The sequence below is a fragment of the Molossus molossus genome, unplaced genomic scaffold (genome assembly GCF_014108415.1).
Source record: "Molossus molossus isolate mMolMol1 unplaced genomic scaffold, mMolMol1.p scaffold_m16_p_2, whole genome shotgun sequence".
Lineage (NCBI taxonomy): Eukaryota > Metazoa > Chordata > Mammalia > Chiroptera > Molossidae > Molossus > Molossus molossus.
In genome coordinates this window covers 45,443,814-45,469,208 of record NW_023425355.1, presented here as the reverse complement: position 1 = coordinate 45,469,208, position 25,395 = coordinate 45,443,814, and the positions used below count along the sequence as shown (strand labels likewise).

Below are 25,395 nucleotides of genomic sequence, written 5' to 3'. Positions count from 1 at the left end.
ATTAACTTTCGAAGATAATTTTATATATATATATATATATATATATATATATATATACACACACACATATATATATACACACATATATATACATATATATCAGTGTATTAAACTTTCCACTGTAACCTTTAAATTTCCTGTGAGTTCATCCAATAAGTCACATGGCCCTATTATTAATTTGTAAGTATTCATGCAGGAAATGTTCTTTGTCAGATTAATAAACCCCAAATCTATGTGGTCAAATAGAATCAGTTATATGAATAAAAGGACTTTGGGAATCCTATTGCGAAAAATAATTATCTCAGAATTCCAAAATAACAGTGGAGTGAATGGAAGCTAAACAGACCATCTCCTAGGACCAAATTGGAATTACAATGAAAATAAAGACAAATCGTCAGGAAAAAGGAACAGAAAAGCAGATTGGAGGACCACATAACCAGGGACACTGACTCAATCCTGGTAGGTTTGCAGAGATGCCAGAGGGTGGCAGTGGCCTTAGCTGGGAGCAGCAGCCTTAGCTGTGAGCAGCACCCTCGGGTTAAACTCCTAAGTGACTCCATAGCTCAATGCCTGGACAGAGGCTAAAATAGCCACTTACCTTGGGATCTGGCAGAAGGAGGGCAGACTGCACTGGAAATGTGTGAGGACACTCAGGATTTGGAGGGCACTCAGAGCTTTTGCTGAGTTGCAGCCACTCAGAACTGTGGTCATCTTACTTTTTCCCAGGGCTCTGAGGTGAGGCAACCAATCCTCCCTCTGAGATTCAACCCCAACTGGAGGCCATTCAAATGCAAATTGAGACCCATTAACAATCAGCATCTGCCCCACCCTCAGGAAATCCCCCTACTCTGAGCACCTGAGGGAGTTTTTTATTCAATTGACAAGCCAAGGCTCTTCAGGTAACCTCTAATGATAGCCTCCAGGCAAAAAGCTAGAGGATAACTGTACCATTCCCTGGGCTAGCAATTCTGACCAGGAAAGTAAGTCCTGACAGTGGTGTTTAACATGGGTCCTCCCTGACTCATCCAAACCCAGGAGAGGGAGCCAAAAACAGCAAAACACTAACACACACAGGAAAAATTTGGCAGGCTCCAAAGCCCATTGTGATACCAAAATGGTGAAACACAGAAACAAAAGCCAAATGAAAGAACAAGAGACCTCTACCAAATATAAGATGAATGAGGTACAGTTAAGCAAGTTAACAGAACTAGAATTCAGAGCCATAATCTTGAGAGAGCTCAACAGCATGTGTAAGGACATGAGCACCATGAATAAAGACATAGAAATGTTGAAAATCAACTAGTTGGAAATTAAAAACCACCAATAAGAAATGAAGAATGACATATCAGAAATAAAGAACACCTTGGAAGGTCTAAATAGCAGAGTAGAGGAAGCTGAGGACCAGATCAGTGAATTAGAAGATAGGGTAGAAAAAATCAACCAATTAGAAAAAAAAAAAATTAAAAAACAGGAACACAGCTTAAGAGAAATGGCGGACAACTAGAAATGTAATATTCGCATTATAGGAGAAGAAGAAGAAAATAGCCAAGTGTTAGAGAACATATTTAAAGAAACTGTGACAGAAAACTTCCCTAATTTGGTGAAGGAAGAAGGCATTCAAGTTCAATAAGCACAAAGAGCCCCAAGTAAGAAGAATCCAAACAGGCCCACACCAAGACACATAGTAATCAAAATGCCACAAATTAAAGACAAAGAGAGAATCCTAAAAGCAGCAAGAGATAAGCTACAGGTTACTTACAAAGGAAAACCCATAAGGCTCTCAGCTGACTCCTCAACAGAAACATTACAGGTCAGAAAAGAAAGTCATGAAGTAATCAAGGTCATGAAAAAGAAGGATCTAAATCCAAGACTACTCTACCCAGCAAGGCTATCATTCAAAATAGAAGGTCAAATAAGGAGATTCCCAGACAAAAAAAAAAAGAAAAAACGTTAAGGGAATACATTAGCACCAAACCAGCACTGCAAGAAATGTTAAAAGGACTGCTATCATTAGCAGGAGAAATAGGAAGAAAAATATAACCACATTAAACAAAAATGGCAATAAATAAGTACATATCAATAATCACTTTAAATGTAAGTGGACTGAATGCTTTGATAAAAAGAAACAGAGTAGCTGAGAGGATAAGAAAGTATGACTCATCTATATGTCCTTTGCAAGAGACTCACCTCATAACAAAAAACTCACATGGGTTGAAAATGAAGGGATGGGAAAAAACCTTCCAAGCAAACGGAAAGGAATAGGAATCTGGGCTAGGAATACTCATATCTGAAAAAATAGATTTTTCTCTTTCTAGTTATGAAGACCATAACTAGAGGCCACTACATAATATTAAAAAGATCTATCCAACAGGAAGATATAACCTTGATAAACATATATGCACCCAATATAGGAGCAACAACATGTATTAAAAATCTTCTGGAAGACTGCAAAGGAGAAATCTATAGGAATACAATCACAGCAGGGGACTTCAATACCCTGCTGACATCACTGGATAGATCCTACACACAAAAAATAAGCAAGGAATAAGACACTCTAAATGAAGCACTAGACCAAATGGATTTAATGGATATCTACAGAGAATTACACCCCAAAACTACAAAATTGACATTCTTCTCAAGTGCACATGGGACATTCTCAAAGATACACCACATGATAGGACAAAAACTAAATCTCTACAAGTTCAAGAAGATTGAAATCATATCAAGCATCTTCTCAGGTCACAATGGCATGAAACTAAAAATCAATTGCAAAAAGAACATGCAAAGACATTAGAACACGTGGAGGCTAAATACCATGTTATTAAAAAACGAATGCATCACCAAAGAGATCAAGAAAGAAATTAAAAACTTCCTGGATTCCAATGAAAATAAACACACAACAACACAATATCTATGGCATGCAGTGAAAGCAGTTCTGAGAGGGACGTTCAAAGCACTACAGGACTACCTCAAGAAGCAAGAAAAATCCCTAATAGACTACCTATCCTCACAACATAAAAAACTAGAAAGCAAACAAAAAGAAAACCCTAGAGCAAGTAGAAGGAATAAAGATCAGAGTAGAAATAAACGACATAGAGACCAAAATAAAATTCAAAGGATCAATGAAATAAAGAGCTGGTTTTTCAAAAAGATAAACAAGATTGATGGACTCTTAGCTAGACTCACCAAGAAGCAAAGAAAGAGAACTCAAATACAGAAAATCAGAAATGAAAGAGGAGAAGTAACAACTGATACCACAGAAATACAGACGATCATAAACAACTACTATGAACAATTATATGGCAACAACTTCGACAATCTAAGCGAAATTTATAGAAACACATTTATAGAAATAAATTTATAGAAACACATAGTCTCCCAAAACTGGACCAGGAAAGAGAGAAAACTTGAACAGACCAATAAGAGCAGAAGAAATTGAAGATGTAATCAAGACTCTCCCAGTAAACAAAAGCCCAGGCCCAGATGGCTCCACGGGGGAGTTTTACTGAACATTCAAAAAAGAACTAACACCCATTCTCCTCAAGCTATTTCAAAAAATTTAAAAAGAAGGAAGACTTCTAAACTCGTTTTATGAGGCCACCATAATTCTAGTTCTAAAATGAGAAAAATATATTACAAAAAAAGAAAACTGCAGGCCAATATCCCTGATGAACATAGATGCAAAATCCTGAAGAAAATACTAGCAAATCAGATACAGCAATTCATCAAAACAATTATTCACCATGACCAAGTGGGATTCATTCCAGGGATGCAAGGTTGGTACAATATTCACAAATAAATTTATGTGATATACCACATAAACAAAATGAAGAATAAAAACCACATGATCATATCAATAGATGCTGAAAAAGCATTTGACAAAATCCAGCATCCATTTCTGATAAAAATGCTCAGCAATCTGGGAATAGAGGGATCATATCTTGACATATTAAGGCCATATATGAAAGACCTACAGCAAACATCATACTCAATGGGCAAAAATTAAAGCATTTCTCTTAAGAATAGGAACAAGACCAGGATGCCCATTTTTGCCACTCTTATTATCATAGTACTGGAAGTCTTAGTCACAGCAATCAGACAGGAAGATTAAATAAAAGGGATCCAAATTGGAAAAAAGGCAGTGAAACTGTCATTGTTCGTAGATGACATGATACTATATGAACAAAACCCCAAAGACTCCATCAAAAACTTACTAGACTTAATAAATGAATTTGGCAAAGTAGCAGGATACAAAATTAATATCAAGAAATCAATGGCATTCTCATACACCAATGATGAATTCACAGAAAGAGAAACAAAGAAACAATCCCATTTATCATTACAGCAAAAAAATTAAGATACGTAAGAATAAACTTAACCAAAGCAATAAATGACCTATTCGCAGAAAGCTACAGGTCATTGAATAAAGAAATAGAGGAAGACATAACAAAGTGGAAGCACATATCTTGTTCATGGATTGAAGAATTAACATCATTAAAATGTCCATACTACCCAAAGCAATCTATAGATTCAATGCAAAACCCATTAAAATACCAACGACATACTTCACAGAACTAGAACAAATACTTCAAAAGTTCACAGGGAAAGAAAAAAGACCTCAAATAGCCACAGCAATTTTGAAAAAGAAAAACAAAGTTGGAGGGATTAAATTACCAGATTTCCGGTTATACTACAAAGCCCCTGTAATTTCTGGTACCGGCACAAGAACATGCATATAGACCAGTGGAACAGAACGGAGAACCCATAAATGGACCCAAGGCAATATGCTCAATTAATATTTGACACTGGTGGCAAGAGCATACAGTGGAGTAAGGACATCCTCTTTAATAAATGGTGTTGGGAAAATTGGACAGCTACATGCAAAAAAATGAAACTAGACGACCAACTTACATCGTACACCAGAATAATCTCAAAATAGATAAAAGATTTAAATGTGACTCATGAATCCATAAAAATCCTAGAAGAAAATATAGGCAACAACATTGCAGACATCATATATACCAGAATTTTCACTGATACATCACCTAAGGCAACCGAAACAAAGGAGAAAATAAACACATGAGACTACATCAAACTCAAAGCTTCTGCAAAGCAAAAGATGCAATCATCAAAATGGAAAGGCAACCCACTGTATGGGAGAGTATAATTGCAAATGATATATCAGATAAGGGGTTAATTTCCAATATATATAGAGTGCTAAAAAGGAAGACAAAGAACCAAATTAAAAAATGGGCAGAGGAACTAAACAGACACCTCTCCAAACAGGACTTACAAATGGCCAAGAGACATATGAAGAAATGCTCAACATCACTAATTATCAGAGAGATGCAAATTAAAACAACAATGAGGTATCGCCTCACACCTGACAGAATGGCCACCATCAACAAATCATCAAACAACAAGTGTTGGTGAGACGGTGGACAAAATGGGACTCTAGTACACTGCTGATGGGAATGCAGACTGGTGCAGCCACTATGGAAAACAATATGGTACTACCTCAAAAAATTAAAATTGAACTTCCATTTGACCCAATTATCCCTCTTGTAGGAATATACCCTACGAAGCTTGCAACCCCAATCAGAAAGCATATATGTGCCCCCATGTTTGTAGCAGCACTATTTACAATAGCTCAGATCTGGAAACAGCCCAAAAGTCCATCAATTGACGAATAGATAAAAAAGCTGTGGTACATATACACAATGGAGTAATATGCAGCTGTAAGAAAGAAAGATCTCTTATCCTTTGAGACTACATGGAGGGACCTGGAAAGTGTCATCCTAAGCAAAACAAGCCAAACAGAGAAAGACAAGTGTCATATGATCTCACTTATTTGTGGAATATAATGAACATAACAGTCTGAGGAATGGGGTAGTCCCAGAGACGTGGAAGTGGGGCACAGACTGACAATCCCCACAAGAGGGGGTGATGGGGGAGAAGTAAAGCACAGAACTTATATGCATGCATGCATGACTAACGGACATGGAAAACAAAGCTTGGGACAGGGTGGGGAGTGAGAGGCAGCAGGGAATCATTGGGGAAAAAAGGAGAATCATATGTAATAGAAATAAATTAATTAAATAAATTAAAAAACAATAAAAATGATTATCTCTCTTCCAATAAGATTGCTGTATGTTAATTAGCTAAAATTACTGTAATGTTAAATAGCTAAGTTAGACATCCTCATGGACAGAAACACTATTAAAGTTAACTGTATATTTTTTTGCAAGATACTACATATGACACTCATAGGTAACCGTTTTTGGTATTTGTTTTTAAGGTTTACCTTCTCAGATAGTTTAAAATACAAATTAAGCCTTACCTCAGCTTCTTGAAGTTTTGTAAAATTCGACTGTGTTCCAATATAGTATGAAATGCCTTTTGAGGCTCCCTCCAGAGTTGCACCTCGTATTAACAGGATGAGTAGGACAACATATGGGAAAATAGCTGTAAAATATACCACCTATCAAGAAAAACAATCAAAACTTAACGTCATTTAAAAAATAATAGTATATAGTTGTACAGTAACAGTCACTAGCCAGTTGAGATTAGCAAAATAAAGTATCAATATCTTAAGTTTATTAATAAGTCTGATGACACCAATAGCTAAATTGGCATAATTTCTTTTTCCTGTTCTCACCACTCTCAAATGATCCATTTTTTCAAACACTCTGATGTATGAAACATTATTTCCCAGGTTCATGTTGGAAATACACAATATATCAGCAGTGATAATTTGGAATCCATATGGAATGCTTTCCAAAATATATACTTACAAATGTCTGAGGGTACTGAATATTACCTCTTGGTAAATTGCTGCATTGAGGTAGGAAGAAAAATTATTTTAAATCCTGCAGTGTTTAGTACATACTCAGTCCCCAATGAGAAGGAAAGTAATCTCCTAGTTGATGTCTAAAGCCCATGAAAGCTGACTAAAGTGAATACTAGACACTTGTCATTGTTATCGTTAAAGCTATTATTAAGACAGTTTGATAGCATACATACAAGTGCACTGTTTGTGTACTGGATAACACATGATTCCAGATTAGCAGATTGCCTTTCAGGCTGGATTTCATTAATGTGGATGATATGTGTAATCCATAGATGTCTTATGTGTGATAATATGCCCAACAAGATAATTACATCACGTTATCCAGAGACTAATGAAAATTAATGCATTAGGTAAATGGCCTTTAATAGATTCTTTCAATATTAACATCAAAAAAGAGCCTAGGGTTTCAAAAATATGCAATCAAAACATTATTTCAGAAAGTTTCCACTGACTTTGTAATATTCGCAATATTTTTGTGATCTAACAGCATATTTCATCACAATTTAACATTAACTAAATGTGTAGATATTCTACCAGGAATATAAAGATAGTATCTATAGTTATTCCTGCCCTCCATTTTTAAGGAAATTTAACTCTAGTAGTTACAAACACATAAACATTCACTTTTCTGGGTACTGTATAACTGCTCACAGAAAAAAATTCATGTTGTTTACTGAAATTGCCATGACACATTCTGAAAGTTTAAAAAATAAAACAATGAAGGGGAAAATATAATGTTTTTCAGAAGAGGACTCTTTGCTGAGAGAGAGTTCTGAGTCAATTTCAGCAAACATGAAGAATGATAACAAGGTTTGGTGTTTCTTATTTTCTCCAACAAGGGGAATCCTGACATAATTACCCTAATGAACAAGGATCTAGACTTTTGAACTGAACATTGCAGTATATAAGATGCTTATATATTCAAGATGCTTATTTATATAGTAGGACAGAAATTTTAAAAATATACTTGCAAGCTGCAGCATACTGTATCAGCTGGAAAGGTCCAAGTTTTGAGTAACTGCACATTCTAGTACTAGTTTGTGCTTATTTTGTTTTATTTTTAACAATAGCAGTAATCTTATGCATTTTTTCGAGCCAGACTGCCTACTTAAAAAGATTTTCACGCATTTGAATGTTCCCATTATAGAAAAAAACATGCATTTGATAATGGTCGTCATTGAACTACAATGATATTGGAAAAGAACTACATCACTATCTAATGTGTATTCCAAATTACCTTGCCAGAAGACTTGATTCCTTTAAATAGTGCTGCACCAACTATGAGCCAAGCCAGAAGAAGACAAAGTGCTAAATACCACACAATTTCTCCAGTTTCATCCAGTCCACTTGAACGCTGAAGTGCCACTTTGCTGAAAACACATAAGCTCTTTTATGAACACAGAATCACTAGTCTTAATACATTGACTTTTGTCATATATTTAATCCAGGGGGAAGCCTCATGAGTATTTTATCTCATTAATACATCAATGTCATTTTATCGATACTGTTATATGGAGGGGCAAAAACAGTTACATGAAAAGCCAGGCTCTGACTTGAGGCTTAAATGCAGCCAATCCAAAGTTTCAAACCCCAGAAAAAAAAATCTATGGATTCCTTTAGCTATGATTCTCCACTAATATTTCAAAGTTACTTAATGTGAACAAAAAAGTAACTCTGTATTAGATTATTTCATATTACTTGTTACAATGTTTTTCTCAAGTTAAAATAACAAAGATATCATTTAAAATTGCATTAAACATTTTCTTATTCATTGTACTTGTATTTATCTTCAAACCTAAATGGTTCCGCTACTTATAACATTTTCAAAGGCTTTCTGTAAAACTCTATTATTTAGGACCTTGCATGGATCTAGGATTTCAATTCTTAGCTTGCTGTTTGGAAACATTTTAAGATCCAAATTTTAAAAGGGTCACAAAAGAGCATTAACATATAGATGAGGAAGAACTCATTACAGCAATAATCAAAGAAATTTGGTCAGGGTAAAGGGTAGGTATACAGTAAAGAAAATACAAAGAAAACATTTCAAATTAATGAAAGTACATGTAACTCAAAATGTGCCTTCCTACCATATAGTGACAATTATAAGCAAAACAGAAAATAAAGAATTGCAGCCTTAAATAGCAACTTTACCTCTAAATTGCTCATCACCCAACTGCTTATCATTAGAACTTGCTAATTATAGTCTAAAATTTGAATGTTTTTCTTCAAAGCAATGCCCTAACTTATAGTTAATAGTGTTAAATAAATGTTTACTGACAGTGTTGTGCCTATTTACATAACTAATTTATAAATGGTAATTTGTTGGGTATGAGCTACATTTGCAGTTTATTAATACTCACACAGGATAGGCAAATATCTGAGTTAAAAGGAGTAGAATTTGCTTTGCTTCCTTTTTTTGTACTTATATAAGTTAAGAAAAGAGCTGATTAATATTTTACTGCTGCTTATAAACACCTTTTAGTAACATCTGTTTAAGAATTAGATCATCTGGGAAGATGGCAGTGGGCAGGACCAGTGGGAGGGTGAGTGTGTGAGAGAGTGAGTGAGTGTGTGAGCGAGTGTGAGTGGATGTGAGGTGGACAACCAAACCCAAGCAGTGCAGAGCCATGAAGCAGAAAGTTCCTGTGCTCTGGACAGGAGCAGCCGCTACCTCCATAAGCGGTCCTTTAGGGCACTTCTCCCTGTGCATCAGGGAGGTCTCACCATTGTGGACGATCTGGAGTCTTCTAGGAGGGGGAAGTGGGAGCAGATAGGGCCCAGCAACCTGAGGCTACCAGCACACCTGGCACAATCTGAGCAGTGGAAACTCTGTGTCAACACAGACCCTTGTACAATAGTGGAGCTCCCAAGGTGCTGGTCACAGAAGCCTCAGACATCCCGGAGCCCAGCACCATCCCCCATAGTAGTAGCCCAATCAGAGTCAAGATATACCCCAGCAACAGAGGTTGGGGAGCAGACATCCATCCCCAGGCAACAGAAGCACAGACCAGCAGCTGAGACCCATCCCCAAAAACTAGAGCAAAAGCTCAGCAGGAGTTGAGACTCATGGGGCAGCAGCACTCCCCACCTGCCAGCAGCTGGACCTGGGGCTCCACAGAGGCCTGTGTGGTCCAGCAGCCCACAAGAGCAGTGCGAAGCCTGAGTCCCAGAGAGACTGGTAAAATCCAACTGCCCACCCGTAGGAACTGCAGGGTGTGAGGGCACCAGAGAGGCCTGTAGAACCCAGCAGGAACTGTGTGATCCTGTTACCCTTGGGACATGTGGGGTGCAGAAGCACCAGAGAGGCATGTGTGACCCAGCATGTACTATGCTATCTAGTTGCCCGCAGGACCTGAAGGGTGCTGGAGCACCAGAGAGGCCAGTGCTACCCAGCAGAGTCTGTGATATCTAGTTACCCACGGGACCTGCAGGGTGCTGAAGCACCAGAGACTCCTGTGCGACCCAGCAGGGACTGTGCCATCCAATTATCCGAGGGACCTGCGGGGTGCTGAAGCACCACAGAGGACAGTGCGACCCAGCAGGTACGGTGCCATCCAGTTATCCATGGGACCTGCGGGGTGCTGAAGAACCAGAGAGGCCCGTGCAACCCAGCAGACCATAACACAGGCATAGAGCCTGGTCCCCAAAGGGACTGTGCAATCCAGGTATCCACGGGTTCGGCAGGGTGCAGGGGCACCAGAAAGGTCTGTGCAACCAAGCTGCACAGAAGATAGGCATAGAGGATGTGAAAATGGAGGCAGAGTGAAGAAAAGCTACGCAGACAATCTTCCAGGACCAAACGGGAATTACAATTAAAATAAAGACACATCATTGGAAAAAAGGAACAGAGAAGCAGCAGACAGGACCATATAACCAGGGACACAGGTATGTTCTGCGGAGGCGAGAGAGGGTGGCGGGTTGGGAGCCCATGGACAGCAGCATGTTTAGCTGTGAGCAGTGTACTTGGGGAATAAAGACCAAGCCCAAGTCACAGTACAGAGAGCCCAGACAGAGCGCCAAAATAGCCACAGCCACTCACATGGGGGTTACAGAAGAGGGATGACAGACTGTGCTGGAACTCTTTGGGGACACCTGGGATTTGGAGGGTACTCAGAGTTTTTGCTGAGTTGCCACCACAAAAAACAGTAGACAGTGTGCTCCTTCCTTGAGCTGTGGAAAAAAGCAGGAGCCCTTAACCTAGGACATTCAGCCTTTAACAAGTGAAGCAAAGAAATGCAAGTTGAGGTTCATTTACCACCAGCATCTATACCACCCTCTGAAAATCCTCTTATGCAGAACACCAGGGCTATATTCCAAGGCACTGAGTAATTGAGACTACTAGCCACCAGCAAAAAACTAGAGGATAATTGAACCTTTCCGGGCTTGCAAATCTACCCAGGAAAGTAAAACGTGAACTGGTGTTTGATATAGGCCCACCCAGGCCCATCCAAACTCAGAAGAGGCAGCCACAAAGAGCAGGACACCAACACCCACAGGGAAAATTTAGCAGGCTCCAAAATACACTGAGATAGCCAAAATGGTGAAACAAAGAAACAAATCCCAAATGAAAGAACAAGAGAATTCTATCAAAGATGGGATAAATGAAATGCAGTTAAGCAAATTACGAGAGGTAGAGTTCAGAGCCATGATCTTGAGGAAGCTCAAAAGCATGAGTAAGGACATCAACACCATGAGTAAAGATATAGATACATTGAAAACCAACAAAGTGGAAATGAAGAATGACACAGCAGAAATTAAAAATACATTGGAAGGTCTAACCAGCAGAGTAGAGGAAGCTGAGGACTGGATCAGTGAATTAGAAGACAGGGTAGAAAAAAATCAACCAATAAAAAAAATCAAACGGAAAAAGCAATTAAAAAACAGGACGATAGCTTAAGAGAACTGTGGGACAACTGGAAACATAATACAAGTTGCAATATAGGAGTCCTCGAAGAGGAAAAAAATAGGCAAGGGTTAGAAAATATATTTGAAGAAATAGTGAAAGAAAACATTCCTAACTTGGTGAAGGAAGAAGGCATTCAAGTTCAAGAAGCACAGAGAGCCCCAAGTAAGAAGAACCCAAACAGGCCCACGACACAACACATAATAATTAAAATGCCAAAAATTAAAGAAAAATAGAGAATACTAAAGGCAGCAAGAGATAAGCAACAGGTTACCTACAAAGGAAACCCCATAAGGCTCTTACTGACTTCTCAACAGAAACACTATAGGCCAGAAGGGAGGGGCATGAAGTAATCAAGGTCATGAAAAACAGGGATCTGAATCCAAGACTACTCTATCTGGCAAGGCTATCATTCAAAACAGAAGGTCAAATAAAGGGCTTTTCAGACCAAAAAAAAAAAAAAAAGGCTAAGGGAATATATTAACACCAAACCAGCACTGCAAGATATGCTAAAAGGACTGCTGTAATTAGTAGAAGAAATAGGAAGAAAAATAGAACCACACTAAATAAAAATGGCAATAAATAAGTGCATATCAATTATCACCTTAAATGTGAATGATTTGAATGCTCCGATAAAAAGACACAGAGTAGCTGACTGGTTAAGAAAGCATGACACACATAAATGTTGTTTACAAAAAACGTACCTCACAACAAAAGACTCACATAGCTTGAAAGTGAAGGGATGGAAAAAAAAATCTTTCAAGCAAACAGAAAGCAAAAAACAGCTGGGGTAGAAATACTCGTATCTGATAAAGTAAATTTCAAAATAAAGACCATAACTAGAGACAAAAAAGCCACTACATAATATTGAAAGGATCTATCCAACAAAAAGATATAACCTTGGTAAACATATATGTACTCAATATAGGAGCACAAACATATATTAAAAATCGTTTGGCGGACTTCAAAGGAGAAATCGACAGCAATACTGTCATAGCAGGGGACTTCAATACTCCACTGATATCATTGGATACATCTTTTAGACAAAAAAAAATCAACAAGGAAACACAGACTCTAAATGAAGTGCTAGATCAAATGGATTTAATAGCTATCTACAGAGAATTACTCCCCAAAATCGCAGAATTCACATTCTTCTCAAGTGCACATGAAACATTATCAAAGATAGACCAAATATTAGGGTACAAACTTAGTCTCTACAAGTTCAAGAAGATTTAAATTACATCAAGCATCTTTTCAGATTACAATAGCAAGAAACTAGAAATCAATTCCAACAAGAACACGCAAAGACATTTGAAAACATGGAGGCTAAATAGCATGTTATTGAATAATGAATGTGTTACCATGGAGATCAAGAAAAAATTAAAAATTTCCTGGAAACCAATGAAAATAAACACACAATGGCACAAAATTTATGGGATGCAGCAAAAGCAGTTCTGAGAGGGAAGTTCATAGCACTACAACCTACCGCAAGAAGCAAGAAAAAATTCTAGTAGACTATCTAATCTCACAAATTAAAGAATTAGAAAACAAACAGGAAGAAAACCCCAGTGCAAGTAGAAGGAAGGAAATAGTAATGATCAGAGCAGAAATAAATGACATGGAGACCAAAAAAAAAAAAAAATACAATTCAAAGGATCAATAGAACAAAGAGCTGGTTCTTTGAAAAAAAGATAAACAAGATTGATGGACCCTTAGGTAGACTCTACAGGAAACAAAGAGAAAGAACCCAAATACACAAAATCAGAAATGAAAGAGGACAAAGAATAACTGAAACCACAGAAATACAAAGGATTGTTAACAGATATTATGAACAATTATAAGGCAAAAAAATTTGGCAATCTAAATAAAATGGACAAATTTCTAGAAACACATATTTTCCCAAAACTGACCCAGGAAGAGATAGAAAACTTGAACAGACCAATAACAAGAAAATAAATTGAAGATGTAATCAAGATTCCCAGAGCAAACAAAGGTCCAGGCCCGGATGGCTTCACGGGGGAATTTTACCGAATATTCAAAGAATTAATACCTATTCTCCTCAATCTATTTCAAAAAATTTAAAAAGAAGGAAGACTTCCAAACTCGTTTTATGAATCTAACATAACTGTAATTCCAAAACCAGAAAAAGACACCACAAAGAAAGAAAAATACAGACCAATATCCCTGAATAACATAGATGCAAAATCCTGAACAAAATAATAGCAAATCGAATCCAGCAATACATCAAAAAAATTATTGACCATGACCAAGTGGGATTCATCCCAGGAATGCAAGGCTGACAAAATATTTGCAAATCAATAAATGTGATACACCACATAAACAAAATTAAAGATAAAAATCATATGATCATATCAATAGACACTGAAAAAGCATTTGACAAAATCCAGCACCATTTCTTATAAAAACGCTCAGTAATCTAGGAATAGAGAAATCATATCTCAACATAATAAAGGCCATATATGAAAGACCTGCAGCCAACGTCATACTCAATGAGTAAAACCTAAATGCATTTCCCTTAAGGACAGGAACAAGACAAGGATGCCCACTTTTGTCACTCTTATTTAACATAGTACTGGAAGTCTATGTTAAATCAGACAGTAAGAAAAAACAACAGGGATGCAAATTGGAAAGGAGGAAGTGAGACTGTCATTATTCACAGATGACATTATACTATACTTACAAAACCCAAAGTCTCCATCAAAAATTTACTAGACTTAATAAATGAATTTGGCAAAGTACCAGAATACAAAATTAACGTCAAGAAATTGATAGCATTCTTATACACCAATGATGAACTTACAGAAAGAGCAACTAACAAACAATCTCATTTACCATCACGGCAAATAAAATTAAGATACCTAGGAATAAATTTAACCAATGAAATAAGGGACCTATTTGCAGAAAACTACAGGTCACTGAAAAAATAATAGAGGAAGATATAAAAAAGTAGAAGCACATACCTTGTTCATGGATTGGAATAATTAACATCATTAAAATGTCTATACTTCCCAAAGCAATCTACAGATTCAATGCAATCCCCATCTAAATACCAACAACATACTTCACAGAACTGCCACAAATACTTCAAAAGTTCATATGGAACCAAAAAAGACATTGAAAATCCACAGCAATTTTGAAAAAGAAGAACAAAGTTGGAGGGATCACATTACCAGATTTCAAGTTATACTACAAAGCCACTGTAATCAAAACAGTCTGGTACTGGCACAAGTACAGGCATATAGACCAGTGGAACAGAACGGAGAGCCCATAAATGGACCCAAAGCAATATGCTCAATTAATATTTGACAAAGGTGGCAAGAGCATACAGTGGAGTAAAGACAGCCTCTTTAATAAATGGTGTTGGGAAAATTGGACAGCTACACCAAAAAAATCAAACTAGACCATCAACTTACACCATACTCAAGAATAAACTCAAAATAGATAAAAGACTTAAATATGACTCATGAATCCAACATGAAGAAAATGTAGACAACAAAATTTCAGATATCATATGCAGCAGAATTTTCACTGATATATCACCTAAGGCAACACAAACAAAGGAGAAAATGAACACATGGGACTACGTCAAACTCAAAAGCTTCTGTATAGCAAAAGATGCAATCATCAAAATGGAAGGGCAACCCACTGTATGGGACAGCCTCATTGCCAATGATACATCAGATAAGTGGTTAATTTCCAAAATATATAGAGTACTCATATAACTCAACAAAAGGAAGACAAAGAACCCAATTAAAAAATGGGAAGAGGAACGAAATAGACAACTCTCTGAACAGAACATACAAATTGCTAAGAGACATATGAAGTAATGCTCAACATCACTAATCACCAGAGAGATGCAAATTAAAACAACAATGAGGTATCATCTTACACCTGTCAGAATGGCTGCCATCAACAAATCATCAAACAGCAAGTGTTGGCGAGGGTGTGGAGAAAAGGGGACTCTAGTCCACTGCTGGTGGGAATGCAGACTGGTGCAGCCACTATGGAAAACAATATGGTGTTACCTCAAAAAATTAAAAATTGAACTTTCATTTGACCCAGTGATCCCACTTCTAGGAATGTACCCTAAGAAGCCTGAAACACCAATCAGAAAGAATAGATGTACCCCCATGTTCGTAACAGCACTATTTACAATAGCTAAGATCTGGAAACAGCCCAAGTATCCATAAGTAGACGAATGGATCAAAAAGCTGTGGTACATATACACAATGGAGTACTACGCAGCTGTAGGAAAGAAAGATCTCTTATCCTTTGAGATGACATGGAGGAACCTGGAAAGTATTATCCTAAGCAAAACAAGCCAAACAGAGAAAGATAAGTATCATATGATCTCACTTATTTGTGGAATATAATGAACATAACAGTCTGAGGAATGGGGTAGTCCCAGAGACATGGAATTGGGGTACAGACTGACAATCCCCAGAAGAGGCGGTGTTGGGGGAGAGATAAAGCACAGAACTTATATGCATGTATGCATGAAAAATGGACATGGAACACAAATCTGGGGACAGTGCGAGGATGGGGGGTATGGGTGAATCAGTGGAGGTAAAAGTAGAAACATCTGTGACAAAAATAAATTAATAAATTTAAAAAAAGAATTAGATCATCTTGTGTACATACTTCCAATATTGTTCACTGGGAAGTTGTCCTGGCTGATAAACTTCAGTTCCATTAATGCAGGTATAATTGTTGGAGTCTACCCAGCTTTTATTTGCATAGATTATCACCCCTGTTTGTGACGTCGTATTGCAGTGAGTTACTATAAATTATTAAAAAAACAGAAAGCACACATAAACATGTATTTAATCTGAGATGAGTATGTTTCTAGAAAAAAAATTATTAGTAAAATATTTAAAGTACTGTTTAAATTTTTGCTTGGTGAAGGTGGAGAAAAAATCATTCAAATATAATAAAATATGCACATTCAATATCTTAAATATTCTCTCCTACTAAGCTATGAGTATAAAAATATCTGCCCTATTAAACTATGGTTATATTTATAGTCATAATCTATAAAGTAAAAATAATTTTCAATTGGGATTTAGTGCTCTAAGGGACTCTTAGTATGTGGACTTATTTAGTCTATATAGAAAATGACACCTTTAAATTCCTAACAAGTATTCTGTCTTTACCACTTTATCCTCTGATATACAAAGCAATCCCTGTGGTAACAGTCTACAATATTAATGCTATATTATTCCAAATATTAACAACATATGACATGGGCAATACTGACTGTCCCCTGAAACACACTATCACTATCATGGATAGTACTTTTTTTTTTTATCATTTTCCCAATGTCTTTGTTCTCTCTTGCCCATGGCTTAGGTCTGCAAGAAATACTCCTAGTAGCTAGTTAGCCTTACTGGCTGTCCTTAGGAATTAACATTACATGAATTATACATGCTTTATTCTTTTTTTATCAGTAACCTATAACTCGCTTAATATTGCTCCTAAATTGGTTAGAAAATGATTTAACCCTTTAAGCTTATTAAAAATATAAAAGAATGAAGAAGAGTTAACAATATTTTTTAAAAAGATATAAATGAATTTTACCTATAGGCGATCTGGAACAGTTTTGATCTGCCCAATAAGAACAATTTTTCCATGGAAGTTCACTTTGAAGAGATGCAAACAAGTAGTAAAGACTATAGGCAATTATGACATTGTAATAGATAGTCACAAAAATGGATATCAGGACCATTGTAATTCCCACACCTGAAAAAAAGAACAATTGAAATAAAAACACGAGTGAAGTTTCTCTGCTAATTTGTAAAAAAGCTGCATCTCAATTTCCACAAAATGTATTTTTAATCAGAGGGCTGTTTCAAACGACGTTTTCTTTTTGGGTCAGTAGGGAGGCAGTACTACTGTCTGAATAGTTTTCTTCTCAAATTTAAAATTATTTTGATAATTGGCTTTCTGAGACCATTTTTTAATTGATTAGAAAAAAGTTCTAAGACCAAGGGCAGACGACTATATTAATCTATTAAATTCACATAAGGAAAAACCCATGTCCATTACTCCTTCTTATGAAGTCTTTAAATTCTTGTCAGAATGGGTACTATTCTTTTTTTTTTTTTTTTTTTAAGGTTTGGGGGCAAATTATACAAAGCTCAAATCCTATTGACTCACTGACCAATACTTACACTTTCATCTATAAACCAACATTTTGACAAGTAAAAGATAAAGCCTATGAGTCAATGTCCTCAAAGGATCGTGTATACTATTTCTATAGTACATGTAAAGGAAATTCAACAACTCAGTAACAATGTGACTTTAAACTTCCAAGGTTCAATTAACTCAGTAGTTTCAAAATAATCCAAGCAGAAAAAGACAAATATCACATGACAAATACTCACTTATTTGTGGAATATACTGATCATAACAGTCTGAGGAATAGGGTAGACCCAGACACGTGGCAGTAGGGTACAGACTGACAACCCTCAGAAGAGGGGGTGATGGGAGGAGGGAAGCGATAAACTACAGAACTTATATGCATGTACGCATAACCAATGGACATGGACAACAAAGCCAGGAATGGGATGGGGGGGGATGGGGAGGAGGGTGTCAATGGGGTAAAAAAGGAGAAACAACTGTAACAAAAATAAATAAATATTTTTTAAATGCAGTTTAGCGTACTAAATGTAATTCCTATGCTTAGGACTAGCTTTTGAGGTAGCTTCCTTAATATTTCAGCACAATATACTGTTCACACCACTATCAATTTATTTCTGATGTTGCATTGAGACTTTTACAAATAGTTAGCTGCTAGCACATATAAATGAGATCTAACTTCAGATAGAAAGGCTGTTTGATGTTTAATAACAATCAAGGCATTAAAACTTTTTTTACCAGCATCTTAATCTATTAACAGCATCTAAGAAAAAAAATTGTGACCTGTCTTTCAACTTTTCTGAGTGAAGAATTGTAAAAGATATGCAAAATCAAGAAGGCAAAGACCTCGAAGTAGAAAAGAAGTGAATGCACAGAAGGACCATGTGCCAAGAGAATTGAAAATTTAAAATAGGGGAAGAATGACACCCTTACAATCCTCTCTAATATACTTTCTTACTCAGACCATATCTGCAGCCTGAGACAAACAGAAATAAAAATTAACATTTGATTTTTAAATTCTACAGTGGTAAGCATGCAGTAAAAAATATGTATGTTTCTTTGCCTTGAACCTGTCTACATTTTAAACAGTTTTATTCCACATGGTAAGGACAGCTATAATCATGAATAGACCAGTAAGTACAATAGGGAAAATATTTTAATACCAACCTTGAAACAATGGAAGAATCTTCCAAACTGAAACTGGACCTAAGCTAGCAAACTGTCCCAGTGAACACTCTAGGAAGAACAATGGTAAACCAGCCAATGCTAGCATAACCGCATAAGGTATCAAGAAGGCACCTAGAAAATACAAAAAAGAACCAAAGCACTATTATATCACCAAAATGTTGATGTCACTTAAAAACCAGCATAACATTTTGAAAGCATTCTGACACAGTGGAGTCAGAGAGTACTGTTTAGGCTCCAAATTCACTACTTTCTGGGAGAAAGTCCTTGATTCTCTAAACCTTGATTCCTCATCAATGAAATGGGGATGCTAGTACAGTAAATCCTCACTTGATGACCTCCATAGGTTCTGTGATTTTAAGTAAAATGGCATATAATAAAACCAATTTTACCAATTTTAATAAAACGAATTGATATGAGAGGTGAGTTCCTACAGTACCTCATCAACATTATAACAAGACAACGTTGAATGAAATGACACTATTCAAGGACTGGCGGTATTATGTAATGAGGTTGCTGTGGTTATTGAAAACAATAGCTCATATAGAGCAATCCAGCCCTGGCCGTTCTTTCTCAGTGGTTAGAGCAGTTAGAGCGTCGGCCTGCAAACCAAAGAGTCACAGGTTCGACTCTGGTCAAGGGCATGTACCATGTTGTGGTTTGATCCCCTGCCCTGGTTGGGGTCGTATAGGAAGCAACCAGTTCATGTGCCTCTCTCACATCGACATTTCTCTCTCTCCCTCCCTCCTTCCCTTCCTCCCTCCCACTCCACTAGAAAATCATTGAAAAAATAACCTCAACTGAGGATTTTTTAAAAACAGCAATCCAGAAGAGTTGGATAATCATACCTTTTGGAGTCAGATAGAACTAGGTTTATATCTTGATTCCATCATTCACTAGTTATGTGGCCTGGGGCAATTTACATAACCTCTGAACCTTATGTTGTTCTTCATAAATAGGAAGAACTATGTGTACCAACTCATCGGTGTGTGCCAAGGATTTAAGAACCTATGAAAAAACACTTGGCAAAATGGCAGGCACATAGCATATGTTCAAAGTTAGTTTCCCTACTTTCTCAAAAAAATAACTAAATAAATTGTCTATTTTTAAGATTATAGGGTGAAAATGTTAAATGTAGTTCAGCGTGGAAGTCATTGCAGTTAAGGTCATCATTCTCCAAACAGTTATAAGGGTCTTTATTCAGTTTAACAAGAAATGTATTGTTTTTGTTAGAAGAGCTGAAAATTTTGAGGTGCATTCAGAGTTAACTTTCAATTTCATGAGGATTAATTATCTTATATTTAGATTATCCAGGCCCTTGTTATTGATTTCTCTAAAAAAAAAATAACTTTTATCATTTTTCTTTTTTTCTACCTACTTTTGGGGCATAATATTGCTCACTAGAACTCTTATCATATTATGAGTAGAAGCAGGGACATAACACTAAACTTATTGATCAAATATTCTAGAAGTTTAAATGGGCTTTTGGATTATGTACATTTCATTTACCATATTATATTTTTTCTCATGTAATTTTTATATTATAATGCTGTAACATGCCTGGGAATTATATTTTTTCAAAATATATTCCACTAAAAATAATGAGACAATAAACTACTTGTTATGTATAAGTCACTATAACATAGGGACAAATATGTTTTACAGATGTTGCAATATACATACCATCATTATTATGGCTAACAGAAGTGTAAGTCCTGACAATGATAAATATAAAGAAAATGAAATACAAAATATCCTTTTATAAATACAACAGGTATCAAAGGCTTATTAGCCCAGTGTAAATAGGTTTTTAGGGAAAGAAAAGGGATTATTTTTCTCAGTGTTATATATGGATTTTTATGCATTACATTTTTTTTATTATTAATAACAACCGTATTGGTAAATTGTTAATACAATACAGTGGTCACGCATTGGTAACTTTAAGGTAGTATAATACTTCTCTTTCATAAACTGTTAAAAATAATCTACAGATAAAAATGATTCTAAATTTTATCATATTTTTAAATTGACTGACCACATTTTAAAAATAAGCTCTATCAACATTTGACAAATTTGAATATTATGTTCATCTTCTACCCTTGGGCAAAAATAGAAAGAAGCAATTGAGAGAGCCTAGATCATTCATTACCCAAATAATGTCATCTTTAAAAACTGAGAGCCCGTATAATATATTATTTCTTTGAGAAAATACTATTTGGTTTTGGCTGTGTTTAATGATTCTCTATTAAACCTAGTTTAATATAGTTTCTGGAAAATGGTGGCAAACACTGGTTCTGTGTATGATGTCAAGTCACAGAGAAATTCTTATTCTAAACCTGAATACAAGAGGCTAGAAAGGAGCTTGAATGCTTCACTTCACTGCACTGGACCTTAGGGTGTAGACACCAAAAGGACTGTGATTTCTGACCCATTTTCCAGCTCAAACTTACACCAAATCCATGACTAAATAACATAGGCTCTAGATAGGGGAACTTTTTACCACACTACCACTTAAAGTTTTTAAGAGACAGAACTCCTTTCTTAAGTCTCTGAAGGTCACTGTGAATGTTTTAAATGCAACCAATTAACAAAGAATACAAGATTGAAATATCCCCACACAAAATCCTATTATACCAAGAAAAATAACAGCAGTGGCACAGTTTCACTGGTACCCAATTATGAAATATAAGGGCATGTTACCTCTTTACTTCTAAAAGAACCTATAATTACAAGTAAATAAAATATGGTGTAAGTGAAAAGTTGTTTCGACATTACTAGAGAATTATGCAATTTATTTTGTATCACTTTGTGTGTCATCTCAGAGTTACTTTTTTCCTCCTGGTTTTAATTGAGTCTTCCTTAATGATTTCTGGAGTATAAACAGCATTATTTTGCAGAAATTAAACACCTAGTCTTAAACTAAATTCAATTGCATTTTAGAACGATCTTCTAAATAATCAATTAAATTAAGGATGCACATAACTGAATACTGCAGCTTTAAATACTAAATCGTTAATTATTTTTAATCAACTGCTTCCTCACTTATATTTTCAAAATGTAATTATTTACTCCATTTACATAAACAATTTGCTTGAACTTCTTATTAGAACTATAATTCACTGCCTTTTGCTTAGATTCAGCTATAAATTAAGCAAAACACTAAAGTCTAAACAGATTATCTCAGAAATGTATAAATTAAGAAGAGTAAGTCACAGTTAAAGGTTACACAGGCTCTCTAATAAGAAACTCAGAAGTTACAAATATACAACTTTCATAATGTTTATATCTGAGGATTTTGTGAGGCTGTCTTCCTAACAAGCTAGCAACTTAGAGTTTAATAATAAATGCAGTATGCTTGCTTCCCATTCTCCCTCTAATACCTTTCCTCAGTTCTTAAAATATTTTCAGAGACCTTATAGCACCCCACTTAAAGCTGGAGGGGAAAGAAGTGAGGGGAAGAGGAAATACCTCCACCATTGTTGTAGGTCAAATATGGGAATCTCCACACATTCCCCAATCCAACTGCATATCCAACCATAGACAGAAGATAATCCGATTTTTTGGACCAGTTGCCACGATCCTGATTCTCATCATTTTCACCAACATGGAAATTCTCAGATGAAGCCGTTACTTTCTGGAGAAGAGAAAATATCAACAGCTTGTCTTCCTAGTATTAAAATTCCAAAGAAGCATACTTTCACAAACCCAGAGAGGGAGAACCTGAAAACCATAGAACTGGAAGCAAGGGAAATGCTATTCAAGGTTGGGGAGATTTCCGCTAATTGCTGTTTTTACTTTACATTTACCCTTTGAAATGAAAAAAGCTTTGTAGGCAGATATTTTACTACTTTGTCTAGTAAGATTATCCAAATTTGTAGAAAGGTTACATGTGGTACCCAGCATGAAGGGCAAATAAAGGTGGACAAATAAGTTTTCAAATACAAAATCTTAAAGATGAATTAGGTAAAATTAACACTCTTGACATTATAGAAGATTTTTTAGAAGAATCAACTATAGCTTCCACTATAAAAGGAAGAGAAAGAAGAACGAGAGAATGAGAGAGAGGAGAGGGGAGGAGGGGGGAGGAGAGAAGGAGAGGAGAGGAGAGGAGAGGAGAGGAGAGGAGAGGAGAGGAGAGGAGAGGAGAGGAGAGGAGAGGAGAGGAGAGGAGAGGAGAGGAGAGGAGAGGAGAGGAGAGGAGAGGAGAGGAGAGGAGAGGAGAGGAGAGGAGAGGAGAGGAGAGGAGAAAAAAAAGATTAACTCATAGACTTCCATAGGCTGATAGTTTTGGATGTTTGGCATTAAGGGAAGTTTAACTTAACCCACTATCTTGGAGAATAAAATTATTGCTTTTTGAAAGCCACAGAATAATATTCAGAGACAATTTCTCCTCTCCCACCAGGTGGAGCAGCTCTCTCTCTACTTCAGAGGAGAGTGGTTATCTACAAATCTGTCAGCTGCTCTGGGCTATGGAGGGTGCTTCAGGTCAGATAAGGATAGTATATTTTCTCATTTTTCCCCCAGGATATGGGCCTAGTCTGGAGAGAAACAGAAAACAGGGTTTTCTGGACACACTCAAGGCAGAGGATGAGGTGCCCTGTCTTTAGCTACTGGAGTAAAAGCTGTTCTAATTTTTCTCTGCTCTATGAGTACATCTCAGGCACACTGAAAGGCAGTTGAGCAGAAATGTGAAGAAGTAAGAGCCACAGAAAGCAAAAACTGAGACTTGTCTCCCCTTAAAATTTTCCTCCCAGGCCCTCCACACGTCTGCAGCTCCCAGACCCCTACCTCCTTTCCTCTGCACTTCAAGAAGCTGGGGCACTTCAACTTGTCCATTGTTCACTCACTCCCTCTTCTCACGCCTCCACCTAGTCTCACAGTCCGGTTGAGCTGAACTGGTGGCAGGTGCACACTGCCCCGTTGTTACCTGTCAGAATGAGCCACCTGGTCCAGGGGTGGGACCATTTATGAAGAGAAACTCTCTCCTCCCCCTCTGGAGCAACCTGTTATGTCAATTACTGGAAGGGACTAACTGCAGCTCTGGTTTTTCCCCAGGTAAGCTGGCATGTAGCAATCCCCTGATCAGCCCCAGGAAAGGGCTGGGCTGTGAGAGAGCAAAGCAGCCTGATCCAGGAGGACTAACAGCCTTTGACTCAGAGCCCAGCAGGTGCCTTCGCAATCTCACCTGCTTTCCCAGGTTCCCTGCTTCCTCCTAGCCTCCTCCCTTACACTGGTGTCTGTTCTGGGGCCAAGTGCTGATCTCCAATTGTGCTGGAGGGGGGAGGGCACAGTCTGTGGGGTCCATTCTGTTCCCCATGATATCATGAATAAACCATACCACCCTGAGGCCTGAGATTTTCCAAAGTTTTGCCCTCACTAGAAAGCACTTGATCTTCTAAGGTAAAGTTGCTCCCAGAGGAAAAGTTCCTGAACTGGGCACCTTGAAAAGCAGCCAGTGTAGATAAGATTACTCAGCTGGCTCTGCCTGAAAAGAGCAAATTTGAGCCCATGTCTCAGGCACCTTTCACAGCCTTCAGGACAGTATTGCCCTTTACAGGGATTACTTTGTATAGTATTTCAAAGTCATACAAAACAAATTATTGAGCAGGTTTTTGGGAAATTCTAACCTTAACAAAGGACTCCACTTTGCAATAAAAGTGAGGCCTAGAAAGTAATTTATGAGGAAACATCGTAGCTTGGCTGGGGAGGAAAGAATTATTATCATGGTGTTTACCAATATAGCATCTTTTAATCAGAAAACAAAAATATTAAGTGACATCTTCCCAGGTAAAAGATGGTGGCATTTCTCTGGAACAGTACAAATCAGGGCACACAGAGATGCAAGCAGAGAACCAAATTCTGTACCCTATGTGCAGCTCATTTTTTCTCCATTGACTGAAGTGAATTTTCCATTTGCAATAGAAATATGTTCTGGGGAAGCTGGACAGGTAAGGCAGAAAAAAGTCTACAAAAGAAATGGGAAGGTAGTAAGGAGACAGTATCAAGAAGTTTTATCTGATTTTGCCTTGAACATAGCACAGGCTGGTGAGTGTGTGTGTGTGTGGGGGGGTGTAGGTGCGCACGCATGTGCGTGCCTATTAGTATGAAATACTACTGGTATGACATAAAGGCTAAAATGAGGAAATTATTAGCCTATCTTGGACATAGAAAAGAAGCAAGGAAGAGAGATGTATAAACCTCTTTATAAAAGGATGAGCTGAAAAGCAAATCCAATAGCATTTACCAAACTATCAATGTTCTGTTTCCATGGGGCACTGTAAACAGATGGTAAACCATG

General features: G+C 36.9%; 1 protein-coding gene across 1 annotated transcript in view; it reads right to left on the bottom strand.

Moving 5' to 3' along the window:
* Positions 1-24,011, bottom strand: part of SLC6A14 (solute carrier family 6 member 14) — a 60,525-nt gene extending 36,514 nt beyond the window's left edge. The window contains exons 1-7 of the mRNA XM_036271060.1: positions 23,886-24,011; positions 22,566-22,731; positions 19,080-19,211; positions 17,352-17,513; positions 16,416-16,554; positions 8,088-8,220; positions 6,341-6,481 (exon numbers count right to left, since the gene is read on the bottom strand). Coding sequence (XP_036126953.1) covers positions 6,341-6,481; positions 8,088-8,220; positions 16,416-16,554; positions 17,352-17,513; positions 19,080-19,211; positions 22,566-22,731; positions 23,886-23,933 — 921 coding nt within the window. The 5' untranslated portion in view covers positions 23,934-24,011. The remainder of the gene's footprint in view (positions 1-6,340; positions 6,482-8,087; positions 8,221-16,415; positions 16,555-17,351; positions 17,514-19,079; positions 19,212-22,565; positions 22,732-23,885) is intronic.
* Between the last annotated feature and the right edge of the window lie 1,384 nt (positions 24,012-25,395).